Source organism: Capra hircus, chromosome 15 (assembly GCF_001704415.2).
Source record: "Capra hircus breed San Clemente chromosome 15, ASM170441v1, whole genome shotgun sequence".
In the NCBI taxonomy this organism is placed as follows: domain Eukaryota; kingdom Metazoa; phylum Chordata; class Mammalia; order Artiodactyla; family Bovidae; genus Capra; species Capra hircus.
This window is the reverse complement of record NC_030822.1, coordinates 43,013,487-43,030,330: the sequence shown is the minus strand read 5'-3', so window position 1 is coordinate 43,030,330 and position 16,844 is coordinate 43,013,487. Positions and strand designations below refer to the sequence as shown.

At 48.2% G+C, this 16,844-nt stretch overlaps 1 protein-coding gene across 4 annotated transcripts in view; it reads right to left on the bottom strand.

Moving 5' to 3' along the window:
* The window catches only part of ARNTL (aryl hydrocarbon receptor nuclear translocator like), a 110,124-nt gene that overhangs the window by 12,582 nt on the left and 80,698 nt on the right, over positions 1-16,844 (bottom strand). For 3 of the 4 annotated variants that reach the window (XM_018059578.1, XM_018059579.1, XM_005689602.3), the window contains 8 exons: positions 16,654-16,695; positions 15,198-15,355; positions 13,359-13,438; positions 8,425-8,517; positions 7,248-7,365; positions 4,339-4,488; positions 1,666-1,912; positions 225-331 (listed from right to left, as the gene is read on the bottom strand). In XM_018059578.1, the coding sequence (XP_017915067.1) occupies positions 225-331; positions 1,666-1,912; positions 4,339-4,488; positions 7,248-7,365; positions 8,425-8,517; positions 13,359-13,438; positions 15,198-15,355; positions 16,654-16,695 (995 nt within the window). The remainder of the gene's footprint in view (positions 1-224; positions 332-1,665; positions 1,913-4,338; positions 4,489-7,247; positions 7,366-8,424; positions 8,518-13,358; positions 13,439-15,197; positions 15,356-16,653; positions 16,696-16,844) is intronic. The other variant, XM_018059580.1, reaches the window with a different exon arrangement.

Sequence of the window (16,844 nt, the reverse complement as noted above, 5' to 3'; positions counted from 1 at the left end):
TGTAGAGATCTACTAGGCAGTCGGGGTGGGCGGTTATCTGGAAGGGGGTAGATGGGGCCTGGGGGAAGGAGCAGCACCCTCTCCTCCCAGACATTCTGGCCTGCAGGTCCCTGGGCTGGCTGACTCCCACCTCACAGGGGCAGATTTCTCTGCAAGGGTCCATGGACATGTCTAGAAGGAGGACACTTGAAACTTCAGAACTGGTGTACAGCCCAGCAGCTTACCTTGCCTATGACATTCTGCGAGATGTCCTATGTCATCTTGGTGGAAATACTCATAACACGACGTGCCTAGAAGTTCTTGTGGTAGATATGCCAAAATAGCTGTTGCCCTAAAAGGGAAAAAAAATTTTTTTTTTTTGATAAAATAACATTCAGACAATTAACAGATCTCTGCAGTGGATGACTCCTGCTACAGCCAATGAAAACAAGGTCAAAGCTGGGTGGGTTCAGAGGGCTTATTACACGGATTTTGTTCTTTCTCATGAAGCTGACTTTAATCGGGGTTATAAAAACAGAGAGAGAAAGCAAAGACTTTCAAAGCGGCTGTTAGCACAAGACATCAAATTTTAGGTTTAAAAGTAGTAACTTTTAGATTAAAAAAAAGTGATAGGACTCTAAACTCCAGGTCAAAACTTCTCTAATTTACTGCCTGCTTTTTATCAGAGTGACCAGAAGCCCCAGTTGTGGGGCCCATAGGGACCTTGAGAAGCGGCTGCCTCCTTTTCTAGTATTTAGTGACTGGCTATTTCCAGTAGCCAGAAAAATTGCTAGCCTGTGGATACTTGTAAGGAAGCAGCAGAGAGCAGTGGAAATTTGGGTTCTTAGCCCAGGTCTACGGCCAACGAGTTATGAGTCTTGGAGGGGGCTGGTCTTTAGGCTGAGCCTCAGTTCATCAGCCATAAAGAATGAGACCGGACTAGATCAGTGTTGTCCAGCAGAACTTTCTGTGAAGACAGAAATGTTCCGTTCCAGTACCATTAGCCGCTGTTGCTGTTTAGTCACTAAGTTGTATCCAATCCTTTGTGACCCCATGGACTGCAGCCTACCAGGCTCCTCCGTCTATGGGATTTCTCAGGCAAGAATACTGGAGTGGGGTGCCATTCCCCTCTGCAGGGGATCTTCCTGACCCACGGATTGAACCTGCATCTCCTGCATTGGCAGGCAGATTCTTTATAGCTGAGCCACCAGGGAAGCCACATGTGACTACTGATACTTGAAATGTGGTTAGTGAGCTGGGGGAATTTAAATTCACATTTTATTTAACTTTAATTGATTAAATATATGGGGTTACTATAGCCAATGATTACTGTATTGATAGCTCAAGACCAGATAATCTTTTCAAAGTCCCACATCCCAGAACTCACATTACAGTAATTAATGGAACACTCCATAGATTCAGATAGCATGTTATGCCTATTATTTCTCTCTTAGCCACGGACATCAAGCCACCCCACTTCACTGTCTCTACCTGCCCAAGAATGACATGGAGAAAATGTCTGTATTTATGATGATAACCCACTAGGTCTCATTTTTCAGCAGATCCACCCATCACTTCCACCTCTCTATCCTTAAGAAAGGCAGCCAATGGCCCAGTCTGCTCTGCTTTACTCAAGGTTGAAAATCTGCTGCCAAGACAGTCCAAGGGTAATGTGAAGACTCTTACCTCTGGTCTACAAAAACAAACTTCCCATCTATTGCGTGCCGGGAGACATATTCCATTGACTTCACCCTGATTTCCCCGTTTGCCGGTTGTGGAACCATGTGAGAGTGCAGCCGTCCGATGGCAACAAGGCAGCTAAGATTACACCCCTCATTGTCTGGTTCGTTGTCTTCATCCAGCCCCATCTTTGTGGGCGGCCAGCTTTTCAAATAGCCTGTGCTGTGGATTGTGCAGAAGCTTTTTCGATCTGCTGGAAAGCAAAGTCCGATGTCAGTGGGGCTTTGGGGCCTGGAAGCACAGGCAGCCTATCAGGCATTGAGATGTAGGGAGGGACTGAAAATATAAAAATCAAAGCCTACTGTCCAGAAGATAGCATCAAGTGAAAGAGAAAGACAGAAAGATCAGGCATGATCCAGTGTCATGTGTGTTTCGTAGCAATGATGACACCAAATGGGCATCACATACACCAAGGAAGGAGCAGCACAATCCCCCTGGCAGAGGAAGGCTGCCCAGAAGACCTGTGTAGGAGGAGAGCTGGGAGGGATGGGCACTGGCTAAAGGACCAGAATGTGTAAAGGGTGAGAAGGTACAAAGACCCAGAGGGGCATCCTGTACAGCAAACAGCAGAGCGCTCCGTGCAGGTGAAGTGAAAAGGGAGGTGCTGGGGGTAAGTGCTGGGAAGGCAGGTTGGCAGCATACTGTTGGGGCCTTGGATCATTTGCTCACAAAGGTGTTAACCTTTTCCAGACTGGAAATGGAGAGTTTCCAAGGGCACTTACAGTGGGGAAACAGCAAAATCACATTGTGATTTGGATGCTTTAGTGACGGGGGGCGGTGGGGGACTGGAAGACAGTAACAGCCAGGAGGAGGATAGTAATCAGCCAGAGATGCCGGGGACTCACGATGGCAGTGCTGTGGAGATAAGGGGGAGGCAGAAAGGACGCAGGGGAATTTCTGAGCTGAACTTTTGGGATCTGGTCTGAGTATCAAATATTTGGGATGAAAAAAGAAAACACAGATGAGTTCAACTTTTTCAGGTTGAGTGGTTACAGGTACAATTTGTTGACTCAGGGGAGAGAATACAGAGTGTGTTTTAGAGGAGAGGGAGAAAGATTTCAGTGTGGGACACGTTAAGCGTGAAGCATCCGTGAATTTCAACAGTACGCATATTTTTTTTTTGTCGGCGGGGGCGGGCTGCCTTGTGTCGAAGCTCGCGGGATCTTAGTTCCCCAACCAGGGCTCAAACCTGTGCCCCCCTTGCCATGGAGGACTGCCAGGAAAGTCCCAGTAGACACATTCTTATGGAATGTTTACCAAGCATCAGATCTGTGCTAGTTACTGGGAAAGAGTGGAAAACAAGTCAGGCACGCCTCTGTGGAATTTACAGTCTAATGGGGGGGAGGTACTTCAAACAAATAACCCACAAATGACTCCATAACTGCAATGGGAGCAAGTGTTACAAGGAAAACCTGCAGGGTGTGCCATGCAGACAGAAGGCAGTCTGAGGGACTGAGCGACAGACATCGGGGTCCACTCTGAAGGGGGGTTTGCAGAGAGCCAGGGAGGGGAGCCAGTGGCGAGGGAGGCATTTCCTTCAGAGGTGACACCACGTGCGCAGATACTGAGTGGAAAGGGGTTGGAGGCATCAAACGGAGGTCTGCACGGCTCAAACCTATGGAGGAGTGTCAAGGTAGAGCGCTACAGGGTCACATTAAAGATTTTAAACTTTTCTTCAAGAGCAATGGGAACCAATGAAGGGTTTGAAACAGGGGACGGATACAAAGATTTGCTTTTAGAAAGGTCACTCTGGCCATGGGAAGGGCTGGAAAGCGTGAGGAAAGTACTTCAACAGACTCATGAGACCCAGGACAGCCTCGATCGAGTAATGGCAGTAACAAACACACTTCTTCAGGGGTGATTCATAGCAGCAAGAACCCTAGGTCAGGGCGGAGGGAAATGGGGAGAAGGTGTCTCCCAGGCTCTCAGCACACACAGCTAGATGCGAGGAGCCGCCGTAACATTCCAGAGGAAGCCTGGGTGGTTACTTCCATGCCTATCACCTATGAGATGCTCTTGAGATGTCCAAGCAGATAGATTAAATAAGCAGTTAGTTTACAAATCTGGAGTTCAAAAGAGCAGTGTGGGCTAGAACTATGAACCTGGAGATTACTGGCATATAAATGTCATTGAAAGGCACGTGGGTAGGTGACATTACCTACGGACTGTGTATGTATCTACTCCTCTTAAGAGGGCTGGAAAGGAACCAACAGAAAGAACTCAGAGGAGAGTTCAGAGTGGGAGGGGGCAGCAAGGTGAGAAGAAACACTTCACTGTGGAAGAGAAATGGCATGTCCACTGCTCCTAGCCGCCTGTAGGCACTGGTGAACCTAGGGTAACTCTGGCGGGTGCTGGGGACACAGGGAACTGTGACTGAGAATACTCTTCCCCAGCCACACGAAAACAAACAGAATTGAAACAGAGGAAGCCTTTCCATGAATCTGTCAGGGCTTCCCGCCTCCCCGCGGCTCCCCAGCTGCCCTCACAGAAGCAGGGCCACAGAGGTCCTGGCTGCAAACCTGTTACCCGCCTGCTCTGAGCCCACGCCCTACTGAGAGCCCCTCTGTGGAAAGGCCAGCCTCACCCGTGAAAGGATTTAATGAACTCTTAAGTGGTTACCTTTTTTCTTGGAGCAGGTGGAGGGGAAATCCTTGTCTTCCACTTTTACTGAAGGCCTGTTACACTTCATCCTACAGAAGAAAGAACGCCGTGCTCCAGAACATAATCGAGATGGCCCAGGGGTTATATCTGTTTTAACTGGAAGTCCAGCTGCAAATCAATACACAAAACGTGATAAACTGAGGGTCGTGTTGTCCGTCAGGCAGGAGAGCATGCCCTTGAAGAAAGCCTTTTCTTTCCTGCCTCTCTGTTCTGTAACAGGGGCCTGACAGCAACACTCCTCCTCACAGGCTTGCACAGATGCTCTGCGCATGGGGTGCTGTCCGCCTGCCGGTCTTCTAGAACATGCAGAATGCAGCTACTGATGGACGGACTACGCGCTCCGGGGAACAAAGAAATACACACGGGACCCGCTCCTCAGCGGGAGCTGAGAGGGGGGGATGGAAGCTGACCGGACGGACTGTGCCCACGCCACACACGGTGCATGACTGAAAAGTGCCAAATAAAGGGCAGAAACAACCGCTGTTTCCCAGAGGAGGCAGAAAGTGGGCCGGGACCTGGAGAGTGGGCAGGGTCTGGACACTGGAACGGAACAGAGGCAACAGGGTTGGCTCGAGTTCTCAAGCCTGGCTGGACACCAGAACCCCCAGATGCTGTATCCACCTGAAGATGCTTGAGCCCCACTCTAGACCTGTGCCGCCCAGTGCGGGAGCCACTAGCTACATGCAGCTGCTGGGATCTTCAAACTGGAAGCGTGCTGAACATGTGAATATACCCAAGATTTCAAAGACATAGTGCAAAAAAAAAAAATCAGAGAGACTTCCTTTTGGATTGAGTATTAAATAAAAGATAGTTTTAAAATAAGTTTTGCATTTATTTTTACTTTTTCAAATGTAGCTATCAGGAAATTTAAAATCATATATGTGGCTCATATTTGTGGTTTGAATTCTAGTCTTGGACCAACTGAATTACAATCTCTGGAGAAAAGCCTGACTGTTATCCTGATAGAAACATGGGCTACTTGTCAGCACAGAAGCCAGGGATCTGAGCCTGCCCCCCCGCCCCTCCACCCCGCAGTCCTGCACTGCGTCCTCACGGGGATCTGAGCCTGCCCCCCGACCCCTCCACCCCGCAGTCCTGCACTGCGTCCTCACGGGGATCTGAGCCTGCCCCCCCACCCCTCCACCCTGCAGTCCTGCACTGCATCCTCACGGGGATCTGAGCCTGCCCCCCGACCCCTCCACCCCGCAGTCCTGCACTGCGTCCTCACGGGGATCTGAGCCTGCCCCCCGACCCCTCCACCCTGCAGTCCTGCACTGCGTCCTCACGGGGATCTGAGCCTGCCCCCCGCCCCTCCACCCTGCAGTCCTGCATTGCAACCTCATGGGGATCTGAGCCTGCCCCCCGCCTCTCCACCCTGCAGTCCTGCATTGCAACCTCATGGGGATCTGAGCCTGCCCCCCGCCCCTCCACCCTGCAGTCCTGCACTGTGTCCTCACGGGGATCTGAGCCTGCCTCCCCCCGCCCCTCCACCCCGCAGTCCTGCACTGCGTCCTCACGGATGAGAAGGTCTGTGTCGTCCAGCCCTCCCCCTCCCCTGAATGTTTTTCTCCCGCAGCACCAGCAAACCCCAGCACCACCCTTCTGCCCCCATCCACCAATCATTTCTTCTGCTACTTTCCTCCCTTCATCACCTGGCAAATATTAATTCATCTTTTCAAACCCACCTGGAGCTGTCACCTACTCCATGATGCATGTGCCCACACCCACATGCGGATGAGTCATCATTCTCTGCGGCTGGTACTACGTCTATGGCTGCACTTATTATACACAGTGCTGTCTCCTCATCGCCCTGACTACGTGGGTAACGGCCTTAGAGGCAAGGACCGAACAGCATTCACCTCTTCCTCCTGAGGGCACTAAGACAACTGCAGGACCAGACTATAAAGGGCAGCAGGTCGCAGGGACTACATTGTACTTGTAGGAAGATGAGGAGTGCCTTAGTGAAAAGGATGACTTAAAGGAGATTCCACTGGTGGTCATTTCCTTCCAGAGAGTATAATGGAGAGCCTGGGAGCAGGAAGCTAGTTAGGCTATGACGGCACTGGGCCAAGGTAAATACAACGTTGTGCTTACTATGTGCTGGAAACAGTGTGCTGTATGTTTTTAGCATAGTAAATCCTCACAGCAACCTGATGAAGTCGGTGATACTGTGCAGGGAAAGAAGCTGAGGCACAGAGAGGTTAAGTAACTTGCTCAAGGTCACGCAGCTAGTAAATGGTGGAGCCACGATTCGAGCCCTGCCTCTGACCTCGGAGTCCACGCTCTTCACTGCTGGAGTACAGAGCTCCCCGTGGGACTGAAGGGGGAGAGAGCTCAGGCAGGCAGGGGGGCAGGTGCAGGAGCAGGAAGCCGGGGAGGACGTGAGTGGTGCTCCACCACTGCCACGAGGAAGCAGGGAGGCAGGTCGGGGGGTGGCGGGGAGGGACCTCAAGAGAAACCACTTTGGTCAGAGAGATATCATATTTATACTTTTTCATCTTACAAGGCTGCATGAGTACAACTCAGACACACAGAAGTGATTTTTTGGTGGGAACAAATCAAACTGATGTGAACCCTTTTAACTCAGGAACATACAACTGGGGATTCTAGATCCTGAAAAAAAAAACTGACTAAAAATCAGAAAGAATCAAATTAAAATGGTTGTTTTTCCCCTCATGAATTTGGACATTGAAGTTTTTTCTTCTTCATGTAAACCAGAATAGAAACAAATACGAAGTAATATAATAATTCCATTCAGCCAAAGAGCACTTGTGACCCAGATAAAGGGCAGAGAGGTAGGAACCCAGCCGCTGAGGCCGACAGAGCACACACCGCGCAGCCTGGCCCTCGGCGGCTCCCGAACTCACTTTTTGCATCTATGAGCCGCTCCCGGGGTGCAGTGTCGGAGGAGGAGAGCTGCTCCTTGACTTTGGCGATATCTTTAGGATGCAGGTAGTCAAATAAACTCTGACCAATCAGATCATTCTGTGGGAATGCATCACCAAGAAGGACAAGTCAACGGCACGCGGAATATAAGGGCTTTGCCTTTACTCTGCACGTTTAAGCATGAGAATCTTAAGTATTTCACACGTTAACATGGACACACGTCCAGGCACTTTGCCTAGATAAGGACACCATGAATGAGGCACTGAGAAGAAGGGACAAGGGCTCACCCACATCAACAGCTCACGCTCCTCTAAGGCAAAAGGCTTTCACAGCGTGTATCCCTTTACCTCCCACGCCCACAGATTCCCTTCCAAGACCTCAGCGGGAGGAATGCAGGGCGTGGGCTCTGACTCTAGCTCCATTAGACCTCTGTTCTTAAACAAGTTGTGTCATACTATATGCCTCACTAGCCTAATTGTTAGCAGAGTTATAAATAACTTCCTCCACAGCTTTGCTCTAAGACTGAAAAGAGCAAAACACGTTGGAAACATGAAATTTACATTAATTTATATAAATGTTATTTTGATACTGCAATTCTTCTGCTTTACCAAATTTCCATGCAAATACCGGTATGAGCATGAGTGAATGAATGAAAAAAATGAATAAAAACTCTAGGGACAAAACAGGTGATAAGCTCTTTTCTAGAAGCTTTTACTTAAATAGTTATATGATTCTACAAACAGTCATAGAATGTATGGATTGTTACAATCATTTTATAGAGGATGCTGAGGTTCAATAGAGCTAATAAGTGATACATCATTGTAGATACAGTACGGGTAGATTCCCATTTTTCTTATTCTCTGGCCTTGTACTGTCTGTCTTCCCTGTCAAACAGCCCCTTGTCTCCCTACCCCTACACTTGCAGCAGTGAGAAAGTTACAAGGCTGATTAAGGTCAAACTTCCCAATGGAAGCATATTAAAGGAAGTTTTCTAAGTTTATATTCATTTCTGTGTTACGAATTTTCTGGAAGAAGGATGGGGTTGGGGAACAATAGAAGCATTTCACGTATCACTTGTCTATTAATTATTCTGAGAAGTGGGGTAGCCTTTTTGGCCACTGTAAGGCTGCCCACCACCAATGGGAACAGGGACAGTACCTGGCTATAGTTGAGGATCTTGAAGACAGACTCTGACACAAAGAGGATCTTCCCTCGGTCACATCCTACGACAAACAAAAATCCATCTGCTGCCTAATCAGGAGAAATGGATAGTCAATTTATCACACTTTAGGAGACATGACTTATAATCACTCTGATAGCAAATAAGGATTTATTTTCTAAGTGTCCAAAGCATGGGACTGCAGTCACTGACAGTTTCACAGGTGTCCTGAGAACAGGATGCTTAGAACAAATACCTTCTGAGAATGATAAGATTCTCTCCAAGGCAGACATACACACATGTATCACTAATGATTACCAGGGAAAGTCCAATTACAGAGTTTTGTTTCGAAGGAGAACTCGGTTTAAGATTTTTCCTTTGACTGCATGAAGGTCCAGAGAAATCCATTTCATTGTTCTAAGTATAACAACACTATAATATCATAGAATCTGAGACTAGAAGGAAACCTTAGGGTCAAAATTCCCTCTCAAATATTGAAGCCACCATCTGTCCAAGACTTCAACACCTCCATTTCGAGGGAGCTCTCTGGAACAGTGGGTTCAGCACCTGAAGTGTGGTCTGCTTTTGTTGTTTTATGCTGATGGTATAGAGTGGGGCCGGATCACTGGTATGATTTTTACCCCCTCCCCTACTTACCCCCACCCTAAAGCGATTCTAATGTCCACAGGGCTGAGAACAACTACTCTCAAGTTTTATTCCCTGATGCAGAGATGAGCTGTTTATATCCTAAATGAGACAAGAAAAGCCAAGCAAAAATTTCTCCTGACATTCTTTCACCTCTTCATTTTAAATACAGGCAAAAATCCAAAGTGTCGACAAAGATAGCTGTGGAGACAGGGCAGTATTCGTTGGACAGACTAAGGCAGATAAATACTGAAGCCATGGAACATGAGAGCTTAGGATGTTTTGTGCAAATGTGACTGAAGCCTACCCAGGGCTCTCCAGATGGATGACCCCTAAGAACCCCTGCTGGGGCCTTCTGGGGAGAGTGCTCCCCGCTCTACCATGTACTTGCTCTATTCTCAGGTTGCTGCTGTTCAGCCGCTCAGTCAGGTCCGACTCTTTGCGACCCCACGAACAGCAGCACACCAGGCTTCCCTGTCCTTCACCATCTCCCGGAGTTTGCTCACACTCATGTTCGTTGAGTATACTCAGCTACCACAGACTAAACCACATGCATCATTACCTTCTTTATTTGCTGGTCCTCGGTCTGTTCTTTGGAATAGACTACTAAAGAACCTGGGGCTTTCCCAATGGCTCAGATCTGCCTGCTCATGCAGGAGACTCAAAGAGACACAGGTACGATCCCTGGGTTGGAAAGATCCCCTGGAGAAGGAAATGACAACCCGCTCCAGTACTCATACCTGGGAAATCCCATGGACAAAGGAGCCTGGTGGGCTGTAGTCCATGGGGTTGCAAGAGTCGGATGCGACTCAGCACACATACACATGCTAATAAAGAACCTACTCCCTTTTCCACAAAAGGGCCTTTGGGATGCAGTTAAACTCAAAGAACTAAGGAAATGAATTCACGCACCAGAAGGTAACAGAATGGTACGTGCACTTGTGCTGGGCTAAAAGACGTGAGTGAGAGGGGACAGACTCACTACTGCTGTGAGAGGGCCCGGCAGGCCACCTGCCAGAAGGAAGCTAGGGCTGATCCTTTCCTAACTTAGGCCTCTGCGCTGGCCTGGGGGCAAAGGATGACAGTGAGGGGGAAGCCACTTCCCAAGCACCATCTGCTAGAAGCCTCATTCTGTCAAGAAAAAGAGGGTATTAATAACTTCCTCATTTGCCTTGCAGACAACCTCATATCTCAACTACAGAAGAGAGTATTTTGAGGCTTTTCATTAATGAAGTGATATGGCTCAAAAGGTGCTTGGAAAGAAAGTGCCTGGGACATCCTGGAAGAGATGCTGAGCAGACTCAGGCCCAAGCTGATGACAAGCGGAGTGGATTTCAACACATTCAGGGGAGGGAGAGAAGGTTCCAGAGGCCGGTGAATACAGTCAGTGTAGCGGAGGCACAAAACATTCCGACTCCGCTTCAGTCGGGCAGATGAGCACCAGCAGGTGAAGGAGCCAGGCTGAGGGCCAGCCAGAGAGCAGAGGGGTGAGAACAGGAGCCCCCAGGGCTGGGGAAATAAAGGCAGGCTTGGCCTCAGGGAGAACGGTGCCGAGTTAATGAGTGACACGGAACCCAAGGGGCTGCCTCACTTTCAAAGCTCGGCAGGTACAGGTTCCAGACGCCATAAACCAGTCAGGCTCACTGCTCCTTGACATGCCAGTCATTAAAGGTATTTTTGAAAGCACTTGGTAAGGAAAGCAATTAGTCAGATTTGCACTGGTAAGGGAGACTGAAAGTCCAGGTCCTGCGGCCAAACGGTTCAGACATCATCTGAGTGGACCCTGCTGTCTGCTGAAGCAAATTCCCAGGGGCTCAGCATCCAGAAGTGGCAAGGAATTAGACAGTGCTTCCCAGACACTGAGACAGCGCAGAGAAATGAGAAACATTCCATGAGAGAAGACAGATCACCACTGACGTTGTATGTGAGAGAGAAGCAGAAAAGGCAGGCCCAAGATGAAGTCTTTCACTTGAACAGCATTAAAACCCTTATTCCAGACCCTGATAAGTATGAGCATCTAACTGAGAATCATTTAGAAAAGCAGCAACAATTACTAAACACTTGTTGTTGTAAAAGGAACTTGTTTTCTATGTGTACATACATATATGCATTTCTTTAAAAAACACCAAATTACCAATATGGTGATCAGGACCAGTTACATAATTAGTGGGGTCCAGGACAGAATGAAAATGCAGGGACCCTTGTTTTCAAAACACAGTCTTCAAGATGGCAGCAGCAGAGCATTAAACCAAGTACCGGGTCCTATGTAGCTGCAAGGGTTGCACACCTGTGAAGCCAGCCCTGATGGCTTCTCTGGAGATGCTGCAGAGACAGTTCATATCTTAATCCTAGTATGTCCTCCTTGAACCAGGACATTTTTATGAGAAGGATGGCAAGGTGAGTGCAGCGCTGAGTCCTCCGAGTCTGCCTTGAGAGGTAACCAAATGACCATCACTAACTTGCTGAGAAGCCTCGCCTCCACCCTAAGGTGTTAATCAGTGATCGGATGTTCGTAGGACAGTGCCATGCAAAACCCATTAAGTACTAAAATGTTGAATTAGTGAACAAATGAAAATGGAAGACAGAGGCTATGCCTATCCAATCTATAAGTCACACAAAGCTCTGAAGGATCGCTGGTGATAAGCTGGAATGTGGGACTAACCAATTAACAGATTGACAGAGAAGTTCAAAAAGACGAACTGTACCTACACAAGATGTAGAAACCCTCGCCTAACAATAATTCATGCACAAGAGAGCCAGGGAGGGTGCTGTGACAGCTGTCCCAGATGCGGCACTAATGAGATGGCTTCTCCTGCAAGGAGGCACCAGCCCCACCCGACCCCAGGCCAACCAGACCACAGCTGCAGGTCCACACCGGGTCATGACTTTAAATCAGCCACCACTGGAGGGAAATCCAGCAGACGGATGTGGCTCTGGAAAGAACGTGTGCCATCCGCTGCTCCTGACCCCTCTGGTGCCTGCTGCTCCTCTGGAGGCTCCTGACCCCTCTGGTGCCTGCTGCTCCTCTGGAGGCTCCTGACCCCTCTGGTGCCTGCTGCTCCTCTGGAGGCTGGAAGATCTAGATACCTGTGCTGCAACCTGCTTTGCACCTCTGGGGGCCAGGTGGCGTCTTCAAGATCAGCTGAAGTCTACTCCCGTGCTTCTAGGAAGGCATGCCTTTTCCTGGTACAAAGCGCAGCTGGCCTGGAGTCTCCCCTGCCCTCTTCCTGGCTGGTGAGCTACTGAAACCTGGCATAACCATCTCCCTCCAAGGTGAAAAATCTGGCTCAGCAGGGTGGTGCAAGAAGACAGAGAGGGCCTGGCTCCTGCTGACCTCCCTGAACCTCCGCAGCAGCCCCTCGCTGCCTAACCAGGACTGGCTATGCTTGAGAAACAAAGCTCTGTTGACTCATAACATCCTGTTCCTTGCATTTAATACAGCATGTCACAAGGGGATGGGCAGACACTATTGGAATGAACAGGGAGGCCAGACTAACAGGGGGCCTGAAGCCAGGGTGAGCTGAAAATGGGTAGTGAAGATGGAGAAAAACAGAGGAACTACCCTCTATGCTGGGGCCTTGCAAACTTTTTGCTCAGAGATGCGAGGGCAGCCCTGGCTGGGGGGAGATGGGGCAGGTATTCCTCCCTTAAGTTAGGTTTCTCTGGTTTTCTTTCTACTATTTGCAAGAGGACATGTCTCTGAATTTAGTGTCTCTCTCTTCAGTTTCCAGGTGAAATCTTGCTTGGCCCAGAGCAGACCTGATTCTGCACAGAAGCCAGGTTCCCACGGCGCCACCCCAGCTGCCTTCCTGCAGAGGCCAGCCAGAGGAGCGAGTGCTACGGTCAGGCAGGTGAAAGCACCTGCCTCCTCCACTCATCTTCCTCCCCAGGGCTGCGACGTCTTTGGAAGCTTTGTTGTTTTGATGGAATTTTAGTAGAAAGGTTTTAGGTGGCTGTTTCTATGTTAGTGGTCAAGTGAGGATGAGAGAAATTCTCAATGGTTATTAGTTTCAGTCCCTTTCTAAAACCTTCACATGCAGGAAGGGGATTCTTGATTACCTCCTATTTTTAACAAAATCCTGCTCTTCTGATTTAAAGTCCCTAGACCTTCCATTTTTGTTTGAGTGAGGGTAGAAGAGGAGGGTCCCAGGGAAGAGATGTGAGGCCTGTTCAAACAGTAAGAACAAGGTGGAGACCCTGACAGAGGAAGTGGGCCTAAACAAGTTCAGTGTTGAGACATCAAATTCCCACACACTTGTGTAAAAACAATCCCGTAATTGCAACATACCCTGAGAATAAGGTGTTTCAGTTCATCATCTGACAGAAAAGTCGGCTTGTAGTTTGCCTCTGTGTATGGATTGGTGGCACCTTCCGGGGGAGAAAAAGAGAAAGAGTTGGAACACTTTATTTTCAGATAATGTCTCGTTTCACTCGACTGCCTCAAGCCTTCCAGACACAGCCTTGCCCCTACCCCCTGGGAGCTACATTTTATCTTCTCTCTCCTTGGCGGAGATAAGGCGAGCTCTGGCTTTGGACAGAAGCCTCTAACGCCAAAGAGAATATCATCGAAAAGTGAACACTGTTGACCACAGGAGACTTAGCAAGCTTGTTTTTGTCACCACAGCAAAAATTCAGGAGCTAACAGAAGTTTAGAAACTGCTTCTAATAGAGAAGGAAGCTCTAGAAACAAACTGGTCGAGACTCCTAGGATGCTCCCTCCCCACAACATCTATATTAAATGGGTTGTCTAGCGGGTGCTCAAATCACCACTCTAAATGTTCTTGGGAAGTCATCCAGTCTGCCAGGCCCTGAGTAAATACACTGTGGAAGGCGTTTGCTGTGAGTTCCTCTTCATCAGGGTTGAGTTAAATGAGCTTGGCAACCCAGAGAAATGCATTACTTCAGTAAATGCAACTTGAGCTCTCAGGACTGAAAGGGCATAAGACTTATGTTTAAAAGGCTGTCAATCTGGCATCTTTTGGGAGAATAACTTAGAGAAGAATGCCAGCAGTAAACAACTTGGAATCTAATCTGCAGAACGGTTAGTAGCACAGTGAAGAGATAAACTAAAACAGCTCATGACAATTCCAAAGACCACCAGGAAGGAGGGAAACAGAACCTGTCTGTGACTTTCAAATGAACTAACAAGGAGCATATTACTGATCCACACCCCTGCTTTTTAGGATCACTTGAGTTCTGCCACTCTTTTCTTTCCAATGAAACAGAAATTAGTTGTAATGATTTAATCTCTATCTTCCCTAATATGAATTTTAAAATGCCATTCTCCAAGCCCAGGATACAACACTTATATTTTTGAATCAAGGTCAAAAGACAAAACCAGCTACTTCTCATTTCTGGTGGCTTTGTAGAAATATAAAAGACGTAATTCTTTTTACCACGCAGGTCAGAGATCTGAGTGAGCGCCTACTTTCCAATTTCCTCAAATAGTCCAAGTCTAGCTGTGGAAAATTCCAGGGAAGGCCTTCCCTAAAATGCCTGCCACAGTTCAGATTTCTCCTGTGGTTTGGATAAGTCACTTCCACGTTTCTGCCTCTGTTTTCTCACCCTCCCCACACTCGGAAAAGAAGGAAAACACTGCCTCCCTTATAAAGAGTTGATCTGGTTTGGGAAAATTCCAGGAAGATGAAAATATCATCAGTGTTCACTCAACAATAAAATGTAGCAAGTGCCGTCAACCAGTGACTCACTCTTCAAAAGGAACCAGAACGAATTTTTCCTCTTAAAAACTGGAACAGAGTTTCCTGTGTCATGGAGGGCAGCTACATTTCTGATGTTTATCATTGTATGGGCAAGGTCCACACATATGCAAGATGGGATGTGTGCCTCTCTGTAATGTAACCTGGGTTCGTACACACACACATGCATGGCACTCAGCCTCTACCCTCTGGGGATGCAGGAGAGCAAAACTGCATCTTGATACCCACAGAAGCTTGCTAATGCCGATTTCATTTGGCATAATGTCTGCTGCTGAAAATGACTGGTATACTCCTCAAGGCTACACATTTGCAAGTAATAAACATTGGCCTTAGCGGGGCAGGGATATTCTAAGTAAGGGTGGTAACATTTGTGAGCAAGGGCATAAAAAACAATAAAGCCGGGATCTCACCTCGTAATGTTTTCATGTGCTGAACAGCCATCCTCAGCACAGTAAGTTTATCTAATTTCCTAGACATCGCGTTGCACGTTGGTACCAAAGAAGCCAGTTCATCAATAAAACTGTTCATTTTATCCCGACGCCTCTTTTCAATCTGACTGTGAGCTTCCCTGAACAACAATATGAAAAATGATTTCTGTAAAATGTAACAGAGCATCAAGGAAACAATGATGAAAATAACTGTTTTCAATATTCATCTGACAAGGCAAATTCAGAATCTGAAGAATGTTTCAAACTGGGCTTTTCTACTAAAGTCACCCAAAAAAGTGCAGCTCACTGCCAAGTCGGTATTAGTTTTTTTTTTAATGCTTACCTTATCCTTCGAATTGAGAAATGTTACAAAAATTGTCTTTTCACAGTCAACTGCGCTTTTAATTTCTCCTCATTTCTATTCTTCTCAGCCCCAATAAAGTTGGATTTTAAGATGGGGGAGAAAGAAAGAAGGGAGGTGGAGGGCTTGAAGGGCAAAGCACCCAGGAAGAGACATCAGTGAGGGCCCCAGGCTGAGCTGTCTCTGAGGTCTGAGGGGAGTCTGCCATGTGGTCTGTGGGAGACAGACTGACTGAGACACCAGGTAACTGATGCTGCTGTCCTTGGATCAGCCGTGACCCCATCCAGACACGGCAGATGCAACATCTGTCCCCAAGAGTCGCTGCCCGCCGAGCAGCATGACACGTCCCACGGCACACACTCTTTTCCTGACTGGTTTGCACCTGCTGTTTGTGACTGTCCCCCAAAGAGGCGTGTCAACAGTGCCGCTGCCATAGCAACACAATCGTGTGATCTCTCGCCAAAGCTGGTCCATGAGGGGAAAGCCAGCAGTTTCAGGTCCTTTGAATTCTACAGCCCTAGTTCTGTGACAGGACACAGCATCAGATGGCCCTGGGGTTAATGGCAGGAGAGCGGAGGACCCCCATGGAAGGGAGTCAGCAAGTATGGCTGGAGGCAGGAAGAGGGTAGTCAGAGAATCTACTTGAGGGAGCAGGGCCTCCCCAGGTCTGGCCTTCAGCCACACCTTGCAGAGCAATAAAGGCTCTTTTTGAGGCCAGGCAAGGCTGGGGAACTGATTCCCTGAGCCAGGTCTCCCCAGAGGGCCCTAAGGCAGGAAGGAGGAGCCTGCTGAAGACAGGGAAAACCTTTAGCCTTGATTTATCTTTGGCTCCCTCCAGAGTTCCCTTCAGATTAAACATGCGTAGACAGCAAAAAGTGAAGGCAGCTCAGCCTGGAGGCAGTGAGGGACAGAGGCCACATCAAGCCAGGCCCCCCTCCCCCCCTTCTCATTCCCTAAGATCACGACAGTATCAAAGACTGTTCGACAGACAGGGAACAGATATTCAGAGCCTCCTTGACTGCCCACTAAGCAACCAAACCAGGATGGCTTATATACAGAAAGAAGGTCCAAGCTCACCTTGCATTTTTGATTCTTCCTTGGTGCTCTGTGTATTCTAACCTGGAAAACAAATAAAAAGAAACATAATCCCCTGGAGATTGACAGCAGAGTTACACATCCATTTTCTTCCCTGCCTGATCCCTGTCCTCTCTACACGACACACAAGGGCTCTGCCTGTTAGCTACACAGAGTGGGGCGTGTGTGTGTGC